General features: G+C 56.3%; 1 protein-coding gene across 4 annotated transcripts in view; it reads right to left on the reverse strand.

Moving 5' to 3' along the window:
• SNX29 (sorting nexin 29) overlaps positions 1-20,164 on the reverse strand; it is a 506,664-nt gene that overhangs the window by 40,849 nt on the left and 445,651 nt on the right. For all 4 annotated transcript variants that reach the window (XM_040459014.1, XM_040459016.1, XM_040459013.1 and 1 more), the window contains one exon: positions 4,169-4,308. In XM_040459014.1, coding sequence (XP_040314948.1) covers positions 4,169-4,308 — 140 coding nt within the window. The remainder of the gene's footprint in view (positions 1-4,168; positions 4,309-20,164) is intronic.

A 20,164-nucleotide genomic window follows, 5' to 3' on the forward strand; every position in this document is an offset into this window, starting at 1 on the left:
AAAAGAGCACCTGACGTTCCCGCGGCGTCTGCTAACATCTGCCACGCGTCACGTCTTGGCGCCCACCTTTCCCTGAAATGCTGGGGGGTGCAAACGACACGGGGCTCCCGAGGAGGGGGCCAGAGGGGGCTGCTCTTCCCCTGCTCACCATCTTGGGGCGGGGGGGCGGGCAGACTCCGGTCCCCATCTGACACACAGAGTTCAAAATGGGAAAGAAACGGTCTGCTTCCCGCCGCCCGGCTTTCTGATTCGGCCTGCTGACGGCCCTGGCGGGGACGGCGGTGGGAGGCGGGGAGGTTTGGAGAACAGATCCGACCAGCCGATTCTTCAGCTCCCAGATCGGAGCAGATGGCAGATTACTTGGAGGTCGGGACGCCCCTTGCAGAACACAGAGCAATACTGACACCCGAAAGAAGAAAAACAAAGTGGAGACGTGTGTGCAAAAGCGGGTCCTGCTGGATGCTGGACCCCACAAGCCTGAAGGCTCTAAGGAAGATTTATGAAGAAAACGGAGCAAGTTCTACGCACAGGCTTTGAGTCCCCTGCCCTCCGCCCCTCGCCAACCCCAAATAGAGAGGGACCGACCACCTTTCGGAAGTTTGGCAGTGGGGCAGCTCTCAGAACACGCGCAAGAGCAGCGTGCAAACCGAACGCATCTTGGGCGACACAGGGTCCGGTCTCCCATCCGGCCCGTGTGGAGAGGCCGTCTGAGCGGCGGGTGAGAGGCAGGACTGCGCGCCCGAGTGTCTGCTGGGGGCCAGGCAGGAAACGCAAACGAGCGTAGGAGAAAAGCAGCCAAAGGCCAACAGGGGAAGGGGAAGGCTCAGCTCGGCTCAGGGTCCAGGAGGCAACGGGGAGGGGGTCTCGGTGAGGGCAGGCAGCACTGCTCCGCGGCAGCCAAGGGTGGCGGGGCGCTGAATGGGGGCGTATGCGTCTGCCCCCTGCCGTGACACAATACCACGGACTGCGGTGGCTTACTTCAACAACAGACACTGATTTCTCACAGTTCTGGAGGCTAAGAGCCAAAGTGCTGGCAGATTTAGTTCCGGGTGAAGGCTCTCTTCCTGGCTTGCAGATGGCTGCCGCTCACGGTGTCCTCACGTGGCAGAGAGAGAGAGCGAGCGAGCGAGCAAACGCCAGCGCCTCTTCCTCTCCTCGTAAGGGCGCTAATCCCATCGTATCGCCCTTACGACTTCCTGTCAACCTCATTACCTCCCCCAACCCCCACTTCCAAATACCATCACGCTGGGGTTAGGGCTTCCACACGTGACTTTGGGGAGGACGCACATGTGCAGTCCCTAACACGCGAGGACCAAGTCTCAGTTTTCCAGAGAAGCCTGATACGTGATTTGACACTGCTATTCTGAGGTTGAGGACACTTCAGTAAAAGTAAACAAAAACCAAAACTCCACTGGACTGGTCAGATAAAAGATCGGGGGTGGGGGCGGGGCGGGCTCATTCCACAGGCTCCAAGTTTTACCCCGAAACACGGGATGTGGCACCGAACACCTGGGGCTCCCCCTGCGCTGGCTGGGTAACCCTGGGGTCAGCGGGGGACCTCTCTGGGCCTCGCTCTGCTCAGCAGTTTTGAGTGGAACCTTACAAGATTGCCACTTTTATCGGCAGGTTTATAGGGTGCCACCTAATGGGTTCTCAGGAAGACTGGGAAGATGAGTTCAAGTGGGGGACCCCTGAGCCGGTGCCTGTAGTCAGCAGTCAGCACATGGAAGGGAACCGGAGGCACCTTCCTTGGTAAACACGCCTACTTCTGTTCAGTAGCTGAAAGGGGCTTTTAGAATCCTGAGTCAGCATTTGAAAGAACCGAGGACGTCTGTCAAGCTTTATGAGAATAATTATCCTTTGTAGGGTTTATGCCCTTAACCAAGAAAGATCTGGGTTTTTCAAATCAGAAATTCCTCAGGGTGAGATGTGAGCTGAGCGCCAGGCACGCACAAGCAGGAGAGCATCGCAAGGAGACTTACCAGCAGCGACAAATCGGGCCGCTGCTCACCTTCTGTCTACCCCAAAATGAACCAATCTACACACTCCAACCCGGAATCCCCACCTCACTCACAAAAGACAGACATGGGCCGGGCAGCGTCGTCTGGACCCCGGGAAAGCCAAAGGGAGCAAGTGGTTTAATTCTGACCGGGGTCCAGGCTAGCGTTTCCGTGGAAGTTTGGCGTCAACATGGCGTCATCTGCCACAATCTCTGACTGAGATTCTTTGTGTTTTTCTGTTCTCTGTGCTAATTACACACAGAAGGTTTCTCCCTCAGCTCTGATGAACGTAGCCACACGGCCGAGCTCCCCCAGCACACTGAGCGCTCGGTGAACATACAGTTTCCACGATCCCGCAGGCCGCTGTTTGGTAAAAGCCCAATCAGAGAAACCCGGGCTGCCCACAGCAGGCAGGAGGGACGCCAGCCGGCCCGCGAGCAGTCTCTTCTCCTCAGACTGGGGCAGGCGGCCTGGCTTCTCAGCAGGGTCTTAGGACCGCCTAACTTGGTTTTCAGTGGGGAATTTAGCCCAAACTCACAGGACTCAGGGACAGGTTAATTTCCAACACATATCGCAGGCCAGGTGGCTGCCTTTAAAAGAACGAGAACTCCCCTCACGAACCATTACGGCGCTTTCCAAACAGCGAGACTAAGCCCCAGCATCACCAGGGAATGACTGCAAAATGTGGTTTTCCATAGCGAGCGTTTAGAAAAAAAGGTGGCTTGTGGGGCGCCTGGGTGGCTCTGTCAGTTGAGCGTCTGACTTTGGCTCAGGTTGTGGTCTCGTGGTTAGGGAGTTCGAGCCCCGGCGTCAGGCTTTCTGCTGTCAGTGGGGAGCCTGCTTTGGATCCTCTGCCCCCCTCTTTCTTCCCCTACCCCCCACTTGCACTCTCTCTCAAAAACATACCCTTAAAAAAATAAAAGAAAAAAAAGGTGCCTTTTACCAGATGCAGAATACAAATTTTGTCGTCTTACAAAAGCCCTGAAAAAATCAGGAAAACATGAGCAAGCTGCAATCGAGAGGGGCAGCTGGCCAGCGTTGGCCTGGTCGGAAGTTCAAGCTGGAAATGCCGGGAGGTGGCACCCAAGGCAGACATAAACAGGGTAAGCCCAGCTGAGGTCACAGCATCACCGTTAATGAGGACAGACCCCTGGACCTTCAGCGGACTGTTCTCGAGAGCTACGCTGAAAAGAAACACTTATTTCACCCCAGCACGTCACACAGCCCCAACCAGCGCATCTCAACTAATGGGTCCCAATCCCGCTTTTGGGGATCCACAGGTTTGCCGTACAGAGTTTTACATCTTGAGTCTCCCTATGATGCCAACATTCTAGAAATGATACGATTATGTTCTATAGCATCTGAAGGATCTAAAAAAAAAAAAACAACTATTCCATCATCTCTGTTCCAGTTCTATGGTATAGCGGACTCCTCAGCGATCAAGTAGTGACACCAAGGGACGGCCACTTGCCCCAAGGTGCTGCACAGACATGTCCCCAGCAATGTGACCAGAGAAGAGTGGGGGGCATGGAGCTGGCCCCCGAGACACACGGGCGCCGCACGCGGCAAAGGAAGGAGTGTGCTCCAGGCCAACGTGAGCAAAGCTTCGGTTTCAAAACAACATCGGTATCTGTTGTGCTGACAGCTTTAAATTGTGATGATTTTGTAAGTGCTCGACACGTCAACAAACGTCTTTCAATTCCTGTTCACTTTTTTAAGAGATATATGAATAAGAAATGTATACCTAATTTTTTAAGTTAGCTCACACTTAAAGTTATTTTCATATTAGTATTACTTAAGTCAGCAGCAGTGGGAGTCTGAGAATTTTCCCTTGCATCCATTACCCGCTGAAGCAACGGTGACAGGCTGATTTGGTTCTGGAAGATTCTGTGAGCTGCAGAGAAAATTACTCTCTGCTTTGATCGAAAGGTGGAAGGTAGAAAGCCACGCAGGCCTGCATTTATTTGCAAACCTCAGCTCAACAGCGCTCATCGGCTGACCCGCTGTCTTGAAGCCCTTTCGGAAGTGCACAGCGCCTCAGCTCATGCGGCTCGGGGAACAACACCTGGGCCCCGGTGTGTCAACGATGGCCACGCACTTTGCCTGCCAACCTCGGAGGAGGGGGAGGAGGAAGTGCTGGGCAGAGCGCCCATGTGAACAGTACTTACACAAAGAAGGGCATCAGCTGCACCAGGGTCTCCTTCTTGGGGCTGGCGGCAAACTCGGGGGCCACCTGGATGACCTTATTCATGACGCTGCGCAGGTAGTTCTGCAGCTGCTTCCTCCGCTCCTCCACAAACTTGGCATCCTGAGAAAACAGACACACAGGGCCGCTCAGGCGCTCACTCTTTCCTCTTCAGAAAACCACCCATAGAAGATACAGCGACCGGTCATCACCACCCAGACGGCTGAAGTCGACCTGAGCGATTGCTGCGAGCAAAGGGTGTACGTAAGGCTTCCCACGTGCGATCCTGTTGAATCAACAGGGAAGACGTTCGTGATGTTATTACTAAGAGGGGGACAACAGATCCATGAAACCACCTACACTGTGTTCCCATGAATAAATGAAGTCTTAGCAACTGTGTCTGTTGTTTACAGAGGACCTACAATGTGCCAAGGCGGTGAAGGGGCCAGGGGACCTAACAGTGAGCAAAGCCGGTCACTGCTGTGTTGCTGGTGGAGGTCACAGGCCAGTGTAGGACTCACAGATAAATCCAGGCACCACACAGGTCCAAGCTGCTTCCCAGAGACAGTGTTTGATTTACCATCATAGGAAGTTTCTAAAATATGAATCAGTCATCACTATTTAAGAAAGATTTTACTGATGGGGCACTTGGGTGGCTCAGCTGGTTCAGCGTCTGATTTCGGCCCAGGTCATGATCTCATGGTTTGTGAGATCAAGCCCCACGTCAGGCTCTGTGCTGACACGTGTCTGCTCGGGATTCTCTCTCCCTCTCTCTGCCCCTCCCCCAATGGCACGTGCACATTCTCTCTCTCTCCAAATAAATAAGCACACACACACACAAAAAGATTAAAAAAAGAAAGAAGAAAGATTGTATTGAGAAGTTCCATCTTCCCTTGAAAAACCAGGATACCGGGCGGCACAGGACCATGCCAGGCTGGGGGCTGTGCAGCATGGCTCGGGAGGCAGGCACAGGGCCCCAGGTCTATGCAGTCTCTACCCTCGGTGTCCTGGGGCTCCGTCCTCTGACCCTCCACCGTCGTGTCTGCTTGGCCCTCGGCGGCGGGGCCGGTGGCCCAAGCATGCCTGCCAAGAACTACAACTGCGTGACCGTCTGCCGTCCCAGGGTTGAAATCCTTAACGATATCGAAGCAAGGGTCCCCAGAGGTTGTGTGGCCTGTCCTGCTCCCATCTGCACTGGGGGGCCATGGCTCATGACAAAGAAACCCTGGCCACCGTGAGGGGCAGGAGACTCCTTCTCTGTGAGAGTGGTGCTCTTCCTAGATGGAAGAACCACATGAGGTGAGTAAGGGAAGGGGAGAGAGAGAGAGCAGGGGGAGGAATGAGGTCATCCGACCTCACAAGAACATGAGAAGAGAGGGGACTACTCTCATGTGACAAATGAGGAAGTGGCAGCCTAAGAGGGTCTGGGTGAATTGTGCACGAGGTCCCACGGATGGAGCATGGCCCTCAGCCCCGCCCTCTGCCCTGTGCCAGCATGGAGGTGACCTCAAAGAGGGGCTCAGTCAACAGTTAGCTGAATGAGGCCGTGCCCAGAGGCACCCGATCCTGGTATGTGCCCGGATCTCGAGAGAAGAGTCCCCACAAGGCCCTGCCAAGGGCCTGAGCATGGCAGGAGGATTCTTTTAGTGCTGCCCAATTTGGCAGATGAAAACACAGGATGCCTGGCGATATCTGAGTTTCAGATAAACAACGCATAATTTTTCAGTATTCATAACTCAATATTCAATAATTCATGATTCAAGAATTTTTCAGTATTCAACTCTACGCCACACACTGGAACTAAGAAATTGCTCACTGTTTATCTGAGATTCATATTTCGCCGGGCATCCTGTATTTCACCCGGCAGCCCTTCCAGGACACGGGGTGGGAGGAAAGGTCACAGAGCTTCTGCGGCCGGCAGGCTCCCCGGATCCCTTCCAGGTCACAGCAAGGGGTTCCTGCCCAGGGCCACCCCCGCGAGCTGCCTCAGCACAGCCCTCCTCCAGAGGGTGAGAGCACTAAGGGCTGCCAAAGCCACTCCGAGTCCCGGCCCAGCGCGGCCCCAGACAGGGGCTCCGGGCTCCCGCGGCCTGGCGGGAGGTGCGCCAGGCCGGAGACCAGCGGCCAGTCATGGCACAAGCTGCAGCCACTTGTGCTGCGTTCCTGGTCTGATGGCCAGGTGCTGCTCTATGGCTTCTGAGTTTCGACCCATCGTTAGGCACGGAGATGCTCCTTCTGGGGAAGGGGGTTCACGTGGCCACGTAGTGCCAAACGGAGTCCATCGGGCCTAAGTTCTAAGGGGCGCGAGAAGCCCACAGGCCCGCCTGAGAGGCTGTCGGAGGACCACCAAGGAGCCTGTGAGGCCCAGAAGTCTCTCTGTTTTTGCAGCAGGGAATACTCAACACCCTCTCAAGCAATAAGGGGAGACGGGGGAAGGCTCCCCACTCTGCCTATGGGGCTGGGCTGGGCAACAGGATCCTAGGGAGGTCAGAATGCTCAAAATGAAGGTGGGAGGAAGCTACCCAGGGGTGGAAAGTGTCTATTTTCCCTGGTCTCAGTGCCTCTTCTCACCAAGGTCCCAGGGGCAGGAGTGACGTGGCGGAAAGATGATCACCCTGGAAGAATCCCAAATCCTTCCAAGAACTCATTGCTCCAGAGCACCGGGCCCTGGAACCCTAACCAGCCCCTGAGAAAACCCGACGTGGCAGCACCGAACTTGACATGTGGGCAAGTTTTACCTGAGCCATTCAGAGCAAGCGCGGGTATTTGCGGGATCTTTACTCACGCTGCGCACTGAGCTCTTTCCTTGGGCCGCACGCTCCCATCTGACGCTGGAGACGGAGGCTCAGAAAGAATAAGGCACACGCCCGAGGGCTCAGAATCGGGAGACAGATGGGCAGGGTCCCAGGTCTCCAACCAGTGCACAGTCAGAGCCAGCCCCAATCCAGAAGACATTCTCCAATTTATAGCAGGGAAACCTACGGGTCCTGCAAACCACAGGCTTCCCTAAGACAGAACTCAGTTCAGAGAAATTCCACCTGGGGTCAGCTCTGGCTGAAGCCATGTATCGTGCAGAGGGAAGGAAGCCTGTCACCTCAACGCTGGTGCCCGACTGCCAACCTCTACCAGGGACATCGCTTCCCTGGGGTCTCAATCCGCTTCATGAGTCCTCGCCCGTGATTTTGGCAGAGCTCCGTGGGGCAGGGAAGAGGGCAGGACCGTTCACGAAAGACCTTTTTTTCCCGTGACTGTCCTTTCATTTTCACTTTTTTTTTTTAATTCTGGAAATTGCATAAAGCGGAGCAAACGGTACCACAAATCCCCACAGCCCTTTATCTAATAAAGTCTTAGCCCTTTTCCGCGTTTGCCTCACCGTTGCTTTTGGTGAAGGCATCTTACAGAAAATGATAACCACCGTGATACTTCACCACTAAGGGCTTTGGTGCGATTTCAGAGCTAAACAGTCCTGCCCTCATTGGGTGGAAGCACAGACCCAGCATGTCTGCCGGCCCGCTCTCCCTGCCCCTGGCCTCCGCGGGCCCCTAGAAAGCCATCCAAGAGACCGCAGTGCAGGATGATGACACCAGATGACAGTCCCTCAGGCGGGAAGCGCGACCCACACTGCCATCTACGGCCAGGTGGCTAAACCAGTGGGAGCCTCAGGCTTCCCATCCATAACATGGTGGCAAGGATGGGCCCACCTCATTCAGGACAACCCAGGTTAAGCGCCTGGTAATCAGCATCTTCTGGAGGCTGTGACTGATGCCGATCCACCAGCAACTTCTATGTGGATGAGGTGATGACCCATGCTCCTGATGCCTTAGGCCTTTCCCAAGCCGTCCTCTTGGCCTGGAATACCTTGACATTTAAGTCTCTACTCTTGTGCCCCCACCACGGAGAGACGCTCCAGGATACCCCTGCTAACGATGTCCTGTTCTCTGTTCTTCAAGGTCCTCACCACTGCTTCATCATGTGCCTCTAGCTTCCCCACCTTCCTTGAACGATCTACGTCCCAGGGAGGCAGGGCCATTACCCGTCTGGTTCCCCCCAGTATCACAGAGCCCAATGCAGTGTGTGGAGATCATGAGAAGCCCCATAAGCATTCACTGCAAGATAACAGAATAAACATAGGGGATGAATTCAGGGACGGAGAAGCAGGCCACCAGGCAGAGTGGTTGGAAAGCTGTTGCCAAGTCCAAGGAGAGAGGACAAAGACCCCAGAGGGGGAGTGGTATGGAGGAAAGGAGGCTAGCCTCCAAATGCCCTCAGGCAGGGAGAAGACAGAAGGCCGGGAGCTGGTTCTTCAGAGACTCCACTTGTCACACGGGGGCGCCCTGGAGGAGATCACTGTCCTGTCAGAGCCTGTCCCCACAGGGTCGGTTCAGTGCTTAAGGGGACAGGACAGATTTCCATTCGTTGGTTGGGCTCCTGGGGCTGCAGTGTGAGAAGTGAAGGGAGGGGATGGAAGCCAGCTCAAGGAACCTGCCAGACTCCTCTGGGGGCCCCCTCCTGAGCTGTGGTGGCCCTGCTATTGTTTTGTGACCCTAGAGCCATTAGCAGTGCTGGGGCTCAGTCCTCGCCTCCGCCTCTGAAAAGAACACTCAGGGCTATCTTACTATGAGCATTTGCCTTCTTCCAGAAAGGTTCATTTCATTTTGAGCCTCGAGAAGACAAGGATACCGTCACATCAAGAGCAGCAATTTTAAAAACGATGGCACACTGTAAACAAGACAACAAGCCACGCTTCCTAGAGCAAATGCTCGGCCCCCCCAGCCCCTCCACTTTCTGGCATGGTCTTCCCTGGGCTGGCCTTCTCAGCCAAATGCCCCCCCACCCCCTGAGGGGACCTGCCCTGGGGCCACCCTTCCTGGGAGCTGCCCGCCAGGTGGGCAGAAGTGACTGTGCATTTCCAGAGTCCGTTTTTATTTTCATCGAAGAATGTCATGGCATTTTATAAAATGAATTGGAGGTCTGGTTCCATCAGGAGGAGTGAGCAGCTCAGGCCTTGTTGAGAAGCAGCTACTCCAGAGTCAGCTGATCTGACACCGTGTCACTGGATGGAGAATTCCGCAACACTGAGTAGACTCCCAAGGCGCCCAGCATGAGGATCCTCTGGCTAGGAGAGTCCCTCCCAGGCCCAATTCTGAGGGGACTGGCTCACGCAGCCCATTTCTTCTTCCTGGGAACAAGACGAGATTCCCAGTGTCCTTGTGGAGAGGTGGGAGCCACGGACCGGGCCTGGTGGATGCCACATGAGGCAACCATGTCCAGGGCTTGCCACAAAAAGGCAAGCACCCTGCGACCCTCCCCTCCTCTCGTCTTCCTCTGGGAGTGCGGAGGCCACACGGGCAAGTGGCAGAACCACCTGCGGGAAGGAGGGCCACCGGAGCCACCCTCTCTGCACCAGGTGTGCCCTGAATGAGAGATTAACTTCGCTGCCAAAGCCACAGAGTTCCAGATTTGCACCACGTGCCGGGAGAGGTACTCGGGCCAATTCTGCGGATTCACGCATGACACGCTCACTGGCGTTTGGGGTATGCCTGCCTTTGTCCGAGGCGGCGTGCCTCGAAAGAATGTGCGCCGGTTAACACACGGGGCCCCTGCCCTTGAGGAGCTTCGAGGCTCCTGGGGAAGGAGACCAGGAGCGGGCAGACGAATACATCCCAGTGAGTGCTCCGGGAGAGATGGGTGTGGGCTGGACAGGAGGAAAGAAGACAGACTGGCCCGGGTGGTGGGGGTGGTGGTGGTTACCACTCTCCCAGGGAGCGCCTCTTCCACAGGCGCTTTAATCCACAGAGGCCCACGGAGACGGCACTTTGGAGAGAGGAGGCGGAGGCAGAGGGCGAAGTCGGCACCTACGTGCTCACAACTCCTGCGCCTGCTTCCTGGGCCCGTGCGCATCCGTCTGCTCTCAGGCTGGGGGACAGAAAGGTGCCGGTCAGGGAACAGCCAGGGCGGGCCAAGGGCCGCGGCGGGATGGAACCCAGATGCAGGAACAAGGGTGGGGGGGAGCCGGCAGGGGCGGGCCAGGAGGTCAAGTTAGAGAACGTGGACTCTACCCTCGGGACCATGGGTGTTTCCAAGCAAGAGAGTGACCATCAGCTACTCCTTCCCTGAGACAGAAAAGCAATTCTGACTCTCAGACTTGACGAGCTCTGTTTGGTCTCTGTCACTGGGTTGTATCTCAGGAGTACTGAAAACCTGCCTTTCTCCTTTCACGTATGGGCCAGCCGGGAGGTGCAGACGCCGCCGATGGAGGCCGCAGGCCCAGGCCCGCCCTCCTGGGACACGGGGACAGGCCTCAGCGCCCCCCCGCAGCAGGCACAGCTCGCGGGCTGCAAAGCAGCAAGCTCTACTGTGTTCCGGGTGTGATGCCTGAGCACTTGTTTCCAGGGAGACTGTTATGCAATCGCTAATTGGGAAGGGAGGAGAGAAAATTCACGCAATTGCCACTTTCAACACTTTCCATGGAGGCAACCGAGAGCAATGAATTGTCGCGCACGATGGACCCCCGTACAGCTTCCTGAACGCCACCGAGCCCCTTGTGTAAGCCTCTGACCGGGTATCTTTAGCGAAGCTACAGGAAGTATCTCTACTTGCTTAACTCAGGGAAACAATAAGGGTGCAAACTTGAAAAGGTAACTGTGCTTCTCATCTTTACGCTGAGAACGGGCTCCAAGCGGCCATGGTGGGGCGTGGGGGGTGTCCCGAGGATCACACCGGGGCTGAACAGCCGGATGAGTGACCTGGCTGGTTCAAAGAGGCCTCGCTTAGGCTGTTTCCCAGGTGCTCCTGCACTGGAATGCAGAAGCCAAGAGGGGAAGAAGGCTTCATCTGGAGAGTTCGGGCGGGGGAGGGAGAGGAAGGCTGCGATGTGTCTCTAAGGTGTCCCTGGGGAGGACCCCGTGCCCTCGGTCTCCACAGACACCCACAAATTCAGGAGTCAGAGTCACTGCCCTTCTGAAGGGACAAGGGGAGCAACGTCCTGGTGATTATAATTACTTCACCCCAGCAGCTCAAGCCCAGCATCAATCACTGAGCAAGTAGTCGGTGATGGGCCAGGAAGGACAGAGCAATCCAAGAGACAGGCGTAACCCTACAGACGTCACAGTCTCCCTCTCCGACAGCCCACGGCCAGGAGATGCTCTACACATCGTTCATACATCCAAGCAGCCGGCAGGCACCAGACACTGGACTCCCTTCGCCAGCCGCGCTCCCTAGACGCCAGGCTGCACCAGGGCCTGTGGGGAGAAGATGCCAGAAGAGGCCACCATGAGAGCGCCCCGAGAGATGCAACCTAGAATCCCTTTGTTCTTCTAATGTTTCCAGGAGGCCGATGGGCCCAGCGCTGAGCTGGGGGCCCACGAGACTCATGACAAGTCTCGGCACCAGCGCTCGGGCCCAGTGGTGGGCAACAGGCAGGCATTTCATTAACAAAACTCTGTGGCAAAACAGAAGAGCTTCTAGGGGAAGGTGGTGTTTCCTTCGAGCCAGCCTGGTGTGGGAGAGGGTTTGGGAAGCAGGAGGCACTCTGGGCCTTGGTCTGGGGAGGTGAGTGGGATTTCCATAGATGGAGGCAGGAGGGAGGCCCAGGGATGAGGGCCCAGGGGCGAGGGGAGCCTCCTGAGGGGGAGGCAGGGGGGAGGCCCAGGGGCGAGGGGAGCCTCCCGAGGGGGAAGCAGGGGGGAGGCCCAGGGGCAAGAGCCCAGGGGTGAGGGGAGCCTCCCGAGGGGGAGGCAGGGGGGAGGCCCAGGGACCAGGGGAGCCTCCCGAGGGGGAGGGAGGAGGGAGACCCGAGGATGAGGGTCTGGGGGAGGTGGCAAGCAGGACTGAGGAAGCTGGGTAGAGGCGTGGACAGACTGAAGCAGGGCTGGAGCTGGGCTGTGGGGAGAGTCCCAGGTTAAGGCCGGAAGTCACTGAGGTGTGAAGGAGACAACAGGTGCACGTGGGGGCTGGGAAACTCGGCAGGGGAGAGGAAGGGGGGACGGTTTGATGCTCCCATCTCACAGGAACCACTCTGAGAGCTTTCCATGAATTTACCCCTTACTCCTGGCTGCCTCCTGTGGGGCTGGGACCACCACCCCACCTCACGGCTGGGGAGACGGAGGCACAGAGAGATGAACGCCTGCTAGGCTCACAAAGAGTCTGGGCGGAGCTGGGATTTGAAACTGGACGGGGGTGGGGGGGGTGGGGGGCTGCGGAGCACACCCACCAGGTCATGCGGCCCCAGAGTGCCTCTTGAGTCTGGTGGGCTGAGAATGGGCCAGTCGTGGAACATCAAGGGCAGACCCTAAACCCCTCTCGGCCTCCAGGATAAACGTCCCAGTGACCGGGCAGAGGTGCTTCGGCATCAGGTGCAAGGAGTCACCTCAAGCTCCGCTCCCGTCCACTTCCTGGGCAGAAACCTCCAGGGGCTCCCCGGGGCCTCCGAGGTCAACCTCAAGGTCCCTCTCACGGCACCAAAGGCCCTTTGTCACCCAGCTGCCACGGGCCTGTCGGCCGCCCCCTCTCACCTGGGCAAGGCTCTGGTCCCACACCCCAGGAAGAGGCTGTCACCTCCCAACTCAAGCTCCGTTGTCTAACGTAAGCGCTTCCCCCAACCCCCTGGGACAGCTGGTTGCCACCTTTTGGCCACAGACCCCGGACCCAAGCGCACGGTGGCCTCACGTCACTCCACACGGAAGTCTCTCCTGTCGGCCAGGAGCTTCTCCAGGACACGGACTGGTTTGCTCACTGCCCTCTCCATCTGCAGTACCGAGCACCAGGCATGGCTCTTGGCAGATGAGGGGCCAGAACGCCTCCTGCCCCACCCAACACCCCCCATCTAGAATATCCCCACGTCCGCATTGCGGCACCAAGGCCACCAGGCCCCAGCTCCTCCCATCTTCCTGGGTCCCACGTCCGCCCACTCCCCTCACCACTGGGGAACCGCGTGGACTGCACCCACTCTCATTACTGGGGAACCTCCCAGAACACGCCAAGCCTGCTTCTATCTCTGAGCCTTTGCACTTGCTGCTTCCGTCTGGATGCCCTCCATCCGGATACCTGCATGGCTCCTGCCAGCGTCTCCCCATCTCTTCCCAAAGTCCCTTATGCTCAAGTAAGAGGCCCTCTTATCCACTCTGGCGCCTTCCCTACCCCTTTATTTTTGTGCGGTGATGACAATAATGTCTCCGGTGCCTGGTGACAGTATCTGGCTTGGCATCCAGCAGGTGCTTGGTAAGTGTGGACTGACCAGACTCTGCTGAACCTTTTGATGCATGTGCCGCTCCCTCCAAGGCCCCTTCGGCTCCTCTCCGGCTGCACAGTTAGGCACGGAGAAGCTAAGGAGTCGGCCTGAGCTTGCGGAGCTAGTGGGTGAGCGGTCTGGAGGTGGAACGAACGCAGGCCCAGGTCACAGCTTGGTGTAGAGCCCACGTCACAACCACTGAGCTGGGGCTCCAGTTCCCCGCAGCGGTGCCGCCAGAGTCCCCGCTAACATGCGCTTCTGCTCCCGGAAGGGTAAGCCGTTCTCAACTGTCAGGTGACGGCCACGAACGAGAGCACGGCCCCTAGGCTACCTGGAAGAGCAGACTCCTGGGGCCCCGGTGGGGACGTCACCAGATGCAAACTTGCATCTGCCCTTAGAGGGGTCCCAGGCTCTACTATCGCAGGCTTCTGGGTTGCCTTGTGGGTGAGCTCTGGTCTACCTCTTGTCCAGCCTGCATTTCCCCACGGATCTGTTCTGCAGACCCAGGCGGTTCCCAGAGAAGCCTCCTCCTACCCACTGCCCATCCCTTTCCCACCGCGTCTTCCCACGGCATGGAGCTGGCGTGAGCTCTAGAGGTGAGTGCGGGGCAAACCCTCCAAGCTCACGGGCATGAAAAACTAGTGACTAGAACTCTCCATTATGAGGTGACACCAGAGAGACCAGTGTCTTCACCTCAAGCCCGGGGGGACAACCTATCTCAGCTCCTTGTCTCATGCAGCTGAGGCTCCCTGTGCCTTGGGGCAGGTGAGGGGTCACATTCTGGGCACCCGGGTCCTGGTCTCATGCTGCCCCCCATGTTGTGCACGTCCCTGGGAATGCCGGGTTCCTTCCGAGCCTCAGCTTCCTCACGTGCGAAGGGAGCGGACAGGTCCAGGACCCCGCAGCCTCCTTCCCGGGCAGAGGGTGGAGACGTTACTCGCCGCACCCAAAGGCGACAAGCGGTACCGGGATCTGGACGGAGAAGGAGTGTCAGGTCTGAGACAGGGAGCTCGCAGAGTCTGCTGGACTGCTGAGCCTCTGCGCAGGTGGTAACGGACGACCTCCAAGGTGATCTCGCTTCCCAAATCCGTAGGAAACACGGAAGGCTGGAACTGAGAATCTGGACTTCCAGACCCAAACTGTACCCTGGTGTCTGCACTCGTTCAACTGCCCTCAACCGCCTCTCCCTATTTGGTGAAGCACCTGGGTGTGGGGAAGGCAAAGGAACCATGAACCCGGCCTGTCTAACGAGTAACAGGGCTCCCACGACCTAAAAACATCTGCACAGCCGAAGCACACAGAGTAACAGCAAGCACAGTAATATCGAACACAGGAGTGCTTACTGCGTGATGTGTTTTAAGTGCTTTGTACCTAACTATCAAGCAGAGTTTCCCCAAGATGAGTTTCCGAGGTAGGTCCTACCATGAGCCCATCTCACAAATGGGGAATCAGAGGTGCGGGGGGCAGAAGGGCCATGCCCAAGCTCTGGGATCCGGTGAATCACACAGGTGGAGTGCGAACCAGGTCGTGTGACCCCGTCAAAAGCGCATGCTGACACCCCCATGGAAAGGCCAAGGGGCTGCGGACAGCCGGACTGCCCCCCCACCCCGTATCTGAATCAGGACTTTCCTCACGACGCGCAGGCAGATTTAAGACTCTGTCGGCGGCCCAAGGCTGTGTTCTGACGGTCTCGGGGTGAAATATTGCCTGTGGTGGCAAGAAAAGGGCAGACTCAAGAGGACTCTTGGACCCGGATCCTGTCCACGCTTCGTTCAGGGAAAAGGCCACAGGCTTGGCACCCTCGCTCCTCCCCTTGGTCCCAGAGCCCCTCCTCCTCCTGCTCACACCGCTGAGCGTGCTGTGTTGAGCCCCACGGGTGATGAGACCTAACTAAACGGGGGAGGCAGATCGGACCCCCGGGGCTGGCATACAGCAGGTACAGCACGGCGGCTGGCCATCAGCACTCACCCGCTATCGGTGGACTTCTCCGAACGTCAGAACAGAAAGCACACCCTGACCCCGCCTGCATCGAAGGCATACCCATGCGAGACGCCGACTGCGCGTTCAGGAAACAAAGCAATTCGCTCTTTCGGAAAAGCAACAGAAAACCCACACAGGCCCGAGCTACGTGTACACCCTCCTCCCAGAAGCTTCTGAGAGCAACAGAAAGAGCAATACTTAGGTCACGGTTTACTGTGAGCTTCCTGTGTGCCACCCCTAGTGGAAGTGCCTCCTTGCATTATCTCACTGCAAGGGTTTTAGGAAGTGGCTACTCACACCCCCATTTGGCAGATGAGGAAACTGAGGCTCTAAGAGATTAAGCGCCTTCTCTACAGTGAGGGGTTGGTGGGGAACAGAGCAGGGCTCAGCTCACAGCCACGATACTCTCCTGCCTCTCGGCATCAATGGATTCCCAACTGCAGGGGACCTACAGCTTTACTAAAGACAGAAATCCAAAAGAAACTGGTCCTATAGTTCGCACACAGGGAACCAAAGACCGTCATTCTACACACTCCCCCGGGCCCCGCTCCACACAGTGAGAAGTGGCTGTGGCTGGATGAATTCTCATCTTTGTATCAACAGAACCAGAGGCTTCGCCGCTTCCTCTTTTGCTGGAGACGGGTTGGGTATGGCGGCCTGTCTTCCCCCTCCCCCGCCACCCGCCCAATCCCCGTGCCACACAGGAGCAGGATCTCTTACCCCCTCCACAGTGCCGGGCATAGGCTGGGCCCTCGGCAGGACACGACAAATGATCTCCTGGCAGGCCAGGAGCAGGTTCCACTGCAGCTAAGCACGATTTTTCTCCATTACTGACTTTGCAGCCGAGGGACAGTGTGGGCCCAGCAGCTGGGGACGGGGGAAAGGCTGGTTCATGCATTTAATAGGAAGAACTCAGAAAGGAAAGAAGGGTGTTGCCCACAGACGAAAATCTCTTCCAGAACCACAAACTCGGCAGAACTGTGGGTGACACGAGCCACAGGACGGGCGACGGGGACGGGGCCAGCTGGGAAGGGGTACCACTCCTGTAATCCCGGAAACTTGGCCTTGCATAAACTCGGGCCCACTGTTGCCGGATCGCTGAGATTGTTATGTGAAACTTCAGATTTTAAAATGTTAAAAAATTATAAAAATATTTAAAGACTAGGCAGAGCAAACAAAACACAAAGAGCATGCCACACAAAGCCACTGGTGTGAGACAGATGAGCCCGTCAGAGGCTCCTGAACTCAGGATGCTCTCCTCAAATTCACAACAGCCAGCCCCAGGACCTGGGATTCTTTCGGGAAAGTCGCATCATGTGCCCACCAGAGCCACTCAGAGGCGGGCTCAGCTCCTACCACTGTTGAGCCGAGTAATCGTGGCCAAGTCACTAGCTGTCCCTGGACCCCAGCTTCTCCAGCTGCACGATGCAGATATGGAGAATGCCAGACTCGGAGAATCGCTGCGTGACCGAGTGAGATCATGCTTGTAAAGCAGAAACTGGGGGTCCTCTCAGTACCCAGTGGACACTCCACAGGCAATGAATTTCCTCTTTTAGAATGAAGCTCAACTCAGGTTCCCTCTGCCTCTACGTTTTTTTTCAGCGACCTGGCATTATTTGGTCAAATTAAATATAGTAGACTACGCACCAGACTGACTCCATCCTGAGATCTATCCTGGAAGAACGCTCACGCAGGACCACAGGGGTCACACCCAGCGAGATTCACCGCTGCCTGGTTCTGGAGTCAGGGGCCACTGGGTGGCCCCTCCAGGCCACAGGGGGAGTGAGACGTGGCTCACGCTCCCCGCAAGATACAATCACCACGTACAGGAGCAAAGTGTAGGTAGAGGCAGCCCTGTGAATGGAGCTGAGAGAGAGTGCTGAGTACGCCAAGTAAAGGAACAGAGACTCACGCGCAACACCCGTGAAGGCAAATAAAAAAACACAGCAACTGCAACACAGTCTAGAAGGAAACCAACATGTCTGCAGCCACAGCCAAACCCGCTGGAGCAGCCGCTGGCGGCAGGCAGGGAGGAGAGCGGGAGGCGGACGGGCTAAGAGAGGAGAAACACAGAGCTGGGGGCCTCCGGGTGACCAGCGGGGTCAGGTTATTGGAGCTGTAGAACAGCATTCACTTGCTTTTTCCTGTACCCGAGGTAAGGAGGAAACAGAAAGGAGAGCGGCAGTATTTTCCTGCCCGCGCCCGTTTACGGCCAGGCCCTGCCTCCATCAGACCCCAAGTCCCCAGCAGGATCTGGGGTGCACGTGTGTTCCGCCCTGAAAAAGCTCCGAGTCTGACGACCGCAGACACGGAGACCGAGCTGTGACAGTCCAGCTGGAGATTCGGAGTGCTCTCCCGTAGTTTATGTTCCGGCCTTGCCTGCGGGCCCCACGGGGCCCCGCTCTCCTCCTGTCCACAGTCCTCCATGCAGCCCTCGGGCAGAGATGGCACACAGAGCCGCTCCCTCGTGACAGACAGGCCGGTCCCCTCACGAGGCCCCAGACCATTTCACAGTCTGGTGGCTACAAGTGTGATGGTCGCACGGGGTCTGGTTTGGAGATTCTCAGAGGTTTTAAGAGCAGCGACAGCGGCATTATGGGGGACCATCTCTGCCTTAATTGCAGCCTCTATGATGACTATCAATTCTTAACTGCTCGTGCCACAGGCTGGGAGACGCATAATGAAGGCAAAATCTCTCAATTCTCAGATCAGTTGGCCGCTGACTCAAACGCCTAGAGATCATGGTGCAGACCAAAGAAAATACATCTGCAAGCCATCCAGAAACAACAGAAAAAAAATCGATAGGTCATCAAAAAGAGACCCCTGTAAGGCTGGTTCCATGGCCCCCACCCCACCGGCGGCCATCAAGCTGGGCTTTGACAGGGGCTGGTTCCAGGCTTCTGCAGGCCGAGCGGCTTTCTGGAGAAAGGCTCCAGACACCCTGGGAAGGGTTGGGGCCTGGCTCACCCACCGCAGCAGGCCTGGGGCTGTAACAGGGCCCTTGACCGTAACTGCTATAGACTCGACAGCAAGCACACCCACCTGAGGCCAGGTGTTCAGAATATGGCATTGCATTAACCCTCAAAAACACACTTCTGTGGTTGGGGGGGGGGGAGGGTGTCTCTATTTTAGGGTGCTGAGACAGAGAGAGGAATTAACTTGTCTATGCTCATGCTAGAATGGTCCTTCTAACTTCCAGGCCCAGCCACTCTGCTGTCCCACACCATTCCCTTTCTCAAGAGGAGAAGTTTCCAAAAATTCCATTCAGTTCACAAAGCCTGTGCACTGGGCCTGCTACCGAGCTGGGCACTGGATGGGTGGGAGAGGTAGAGGGCAAGAGCCTTACCTTTGAGGACATTTGAGTTTCATGCAAACCTGAACTGTGTTTCTCCACGATGCTTCTGATACCATATGGGGAGGGGTTTTTCCTCTTTTTTTTTTTTTTTTTTCTACACCAACAATCAATTCTCCAGCTTTCCAGACACTAACTGGTTGTCGAATGATTCAACTCCCTTCTGACACTAATGGCCTCAAGTCTGCATAGGACCACACGGGTTAAGGGCTCTGTCCCCTGAGTCTGCCTTCACTTCTGACGCCAATCCCAAGTCCCAGGCTCCCGTACATCTGACCAACTGGCTACACATCAAGGATTCCCATAATTCATTCCTCGGGTTCAATAATTAGCTATAATGGCTCACAGAACTCAGGAAACCAATTTACTTAACATCACCTGTTTATTATAAAGCATACAGCTCAAAAACAGCCAAATGGGAGAGAAGCATAAGGCAAGGTACTGACGAGGAGGAGAGGTGTGGACTGTCCCTGCGTCCCCTGGGGGCACCGCCCACCCAGGTCCTCAATGTGTTCACCCACGTGAAGATCTCCCAACCTCACAGTTCAGGATTTTTAGGGAGATTCCAGTGCATGGGCACAACTGATTAAATCACCGACCGCTGGGGAATGACTTAATCTCCAGCCTTCTCCCTCCTCAGAGGTCAGGGGTCGGGGCTGAACGTTCTAACCCTCTAATCATGTCTTGGCCCTTCTGGAGGCCAGCCCCATTCCACAGGCTTCTAGGGGTCCCAGCCACCACTCATCTCATTAGCCTCAGGAGATCCCCAGGGTCTTAGAAGCTCTTGGGTCAGGACCTAAGACTGAGTCCAACACTGTATCAAAAGATTCTCCCCTCACCCCATCAGAAAATTCAAAGGATTTTAGGGGCTCTGTGCCAGGAACCAGGGACAAAGACTAAACATATATTTCTTATCGTATCACAATATAAAAAAAAAAAACAAATGGGGAAGATAAAGCAGGAGGAATAAAGGGATTATTTTCGAGTTTTACTTGGGAGTTTTATTTACCTTGGACAAGGACCCTGGAGTTTTCTTTTAAGAAGTAAAAATAAAATCAGAGTCAGATATGGACTCAACCTAGCTAGTCAAGACACGCCCCAGCTGGAGGTCTTCGCTTCTTTCTCTGTAAGAGAGTGGCAGCTGTCATCGTGCCTTGACTCAACCAACATGATGTGCCAAGCAGGTGCTAGGAGCTGGGGCACACCAGTGCATGAGACTGTAGCATAGGAAGCTGGTACACACAAAATACCTCTCCGCTCTATACGCTCTGCAGGGAGTTTGGGATCAGGAGAGCAGCTCTAGCCAATGGGCAGCAAGCAGACGGGACATACACCGGCTGGTGGGGTCCGAGGTCAGGGATGCTGTGTCTCTCCCGTTTCTCTGTCGGGCATGCTGCAGAGACCCGGGGGCACTGCGG

The sequence above is a fragment of the Herpailurus yagouaroundi genome, unplaced genomic scaffold (genome assembly GCF_014898765.1).
Source record: "Herpailurus yagouaroundi ecotype Mexico unplaced genomic scaffold, PumYag 222, whole genome shotgun sequence".
Classification (NCBI taxonomy): domain Eukaryota; kingdom Metazoa; phylum Chordata; class Mammalia; order Carnivora; family Felidae; genus Herpailurus; species Herpailurus yagouaroundi.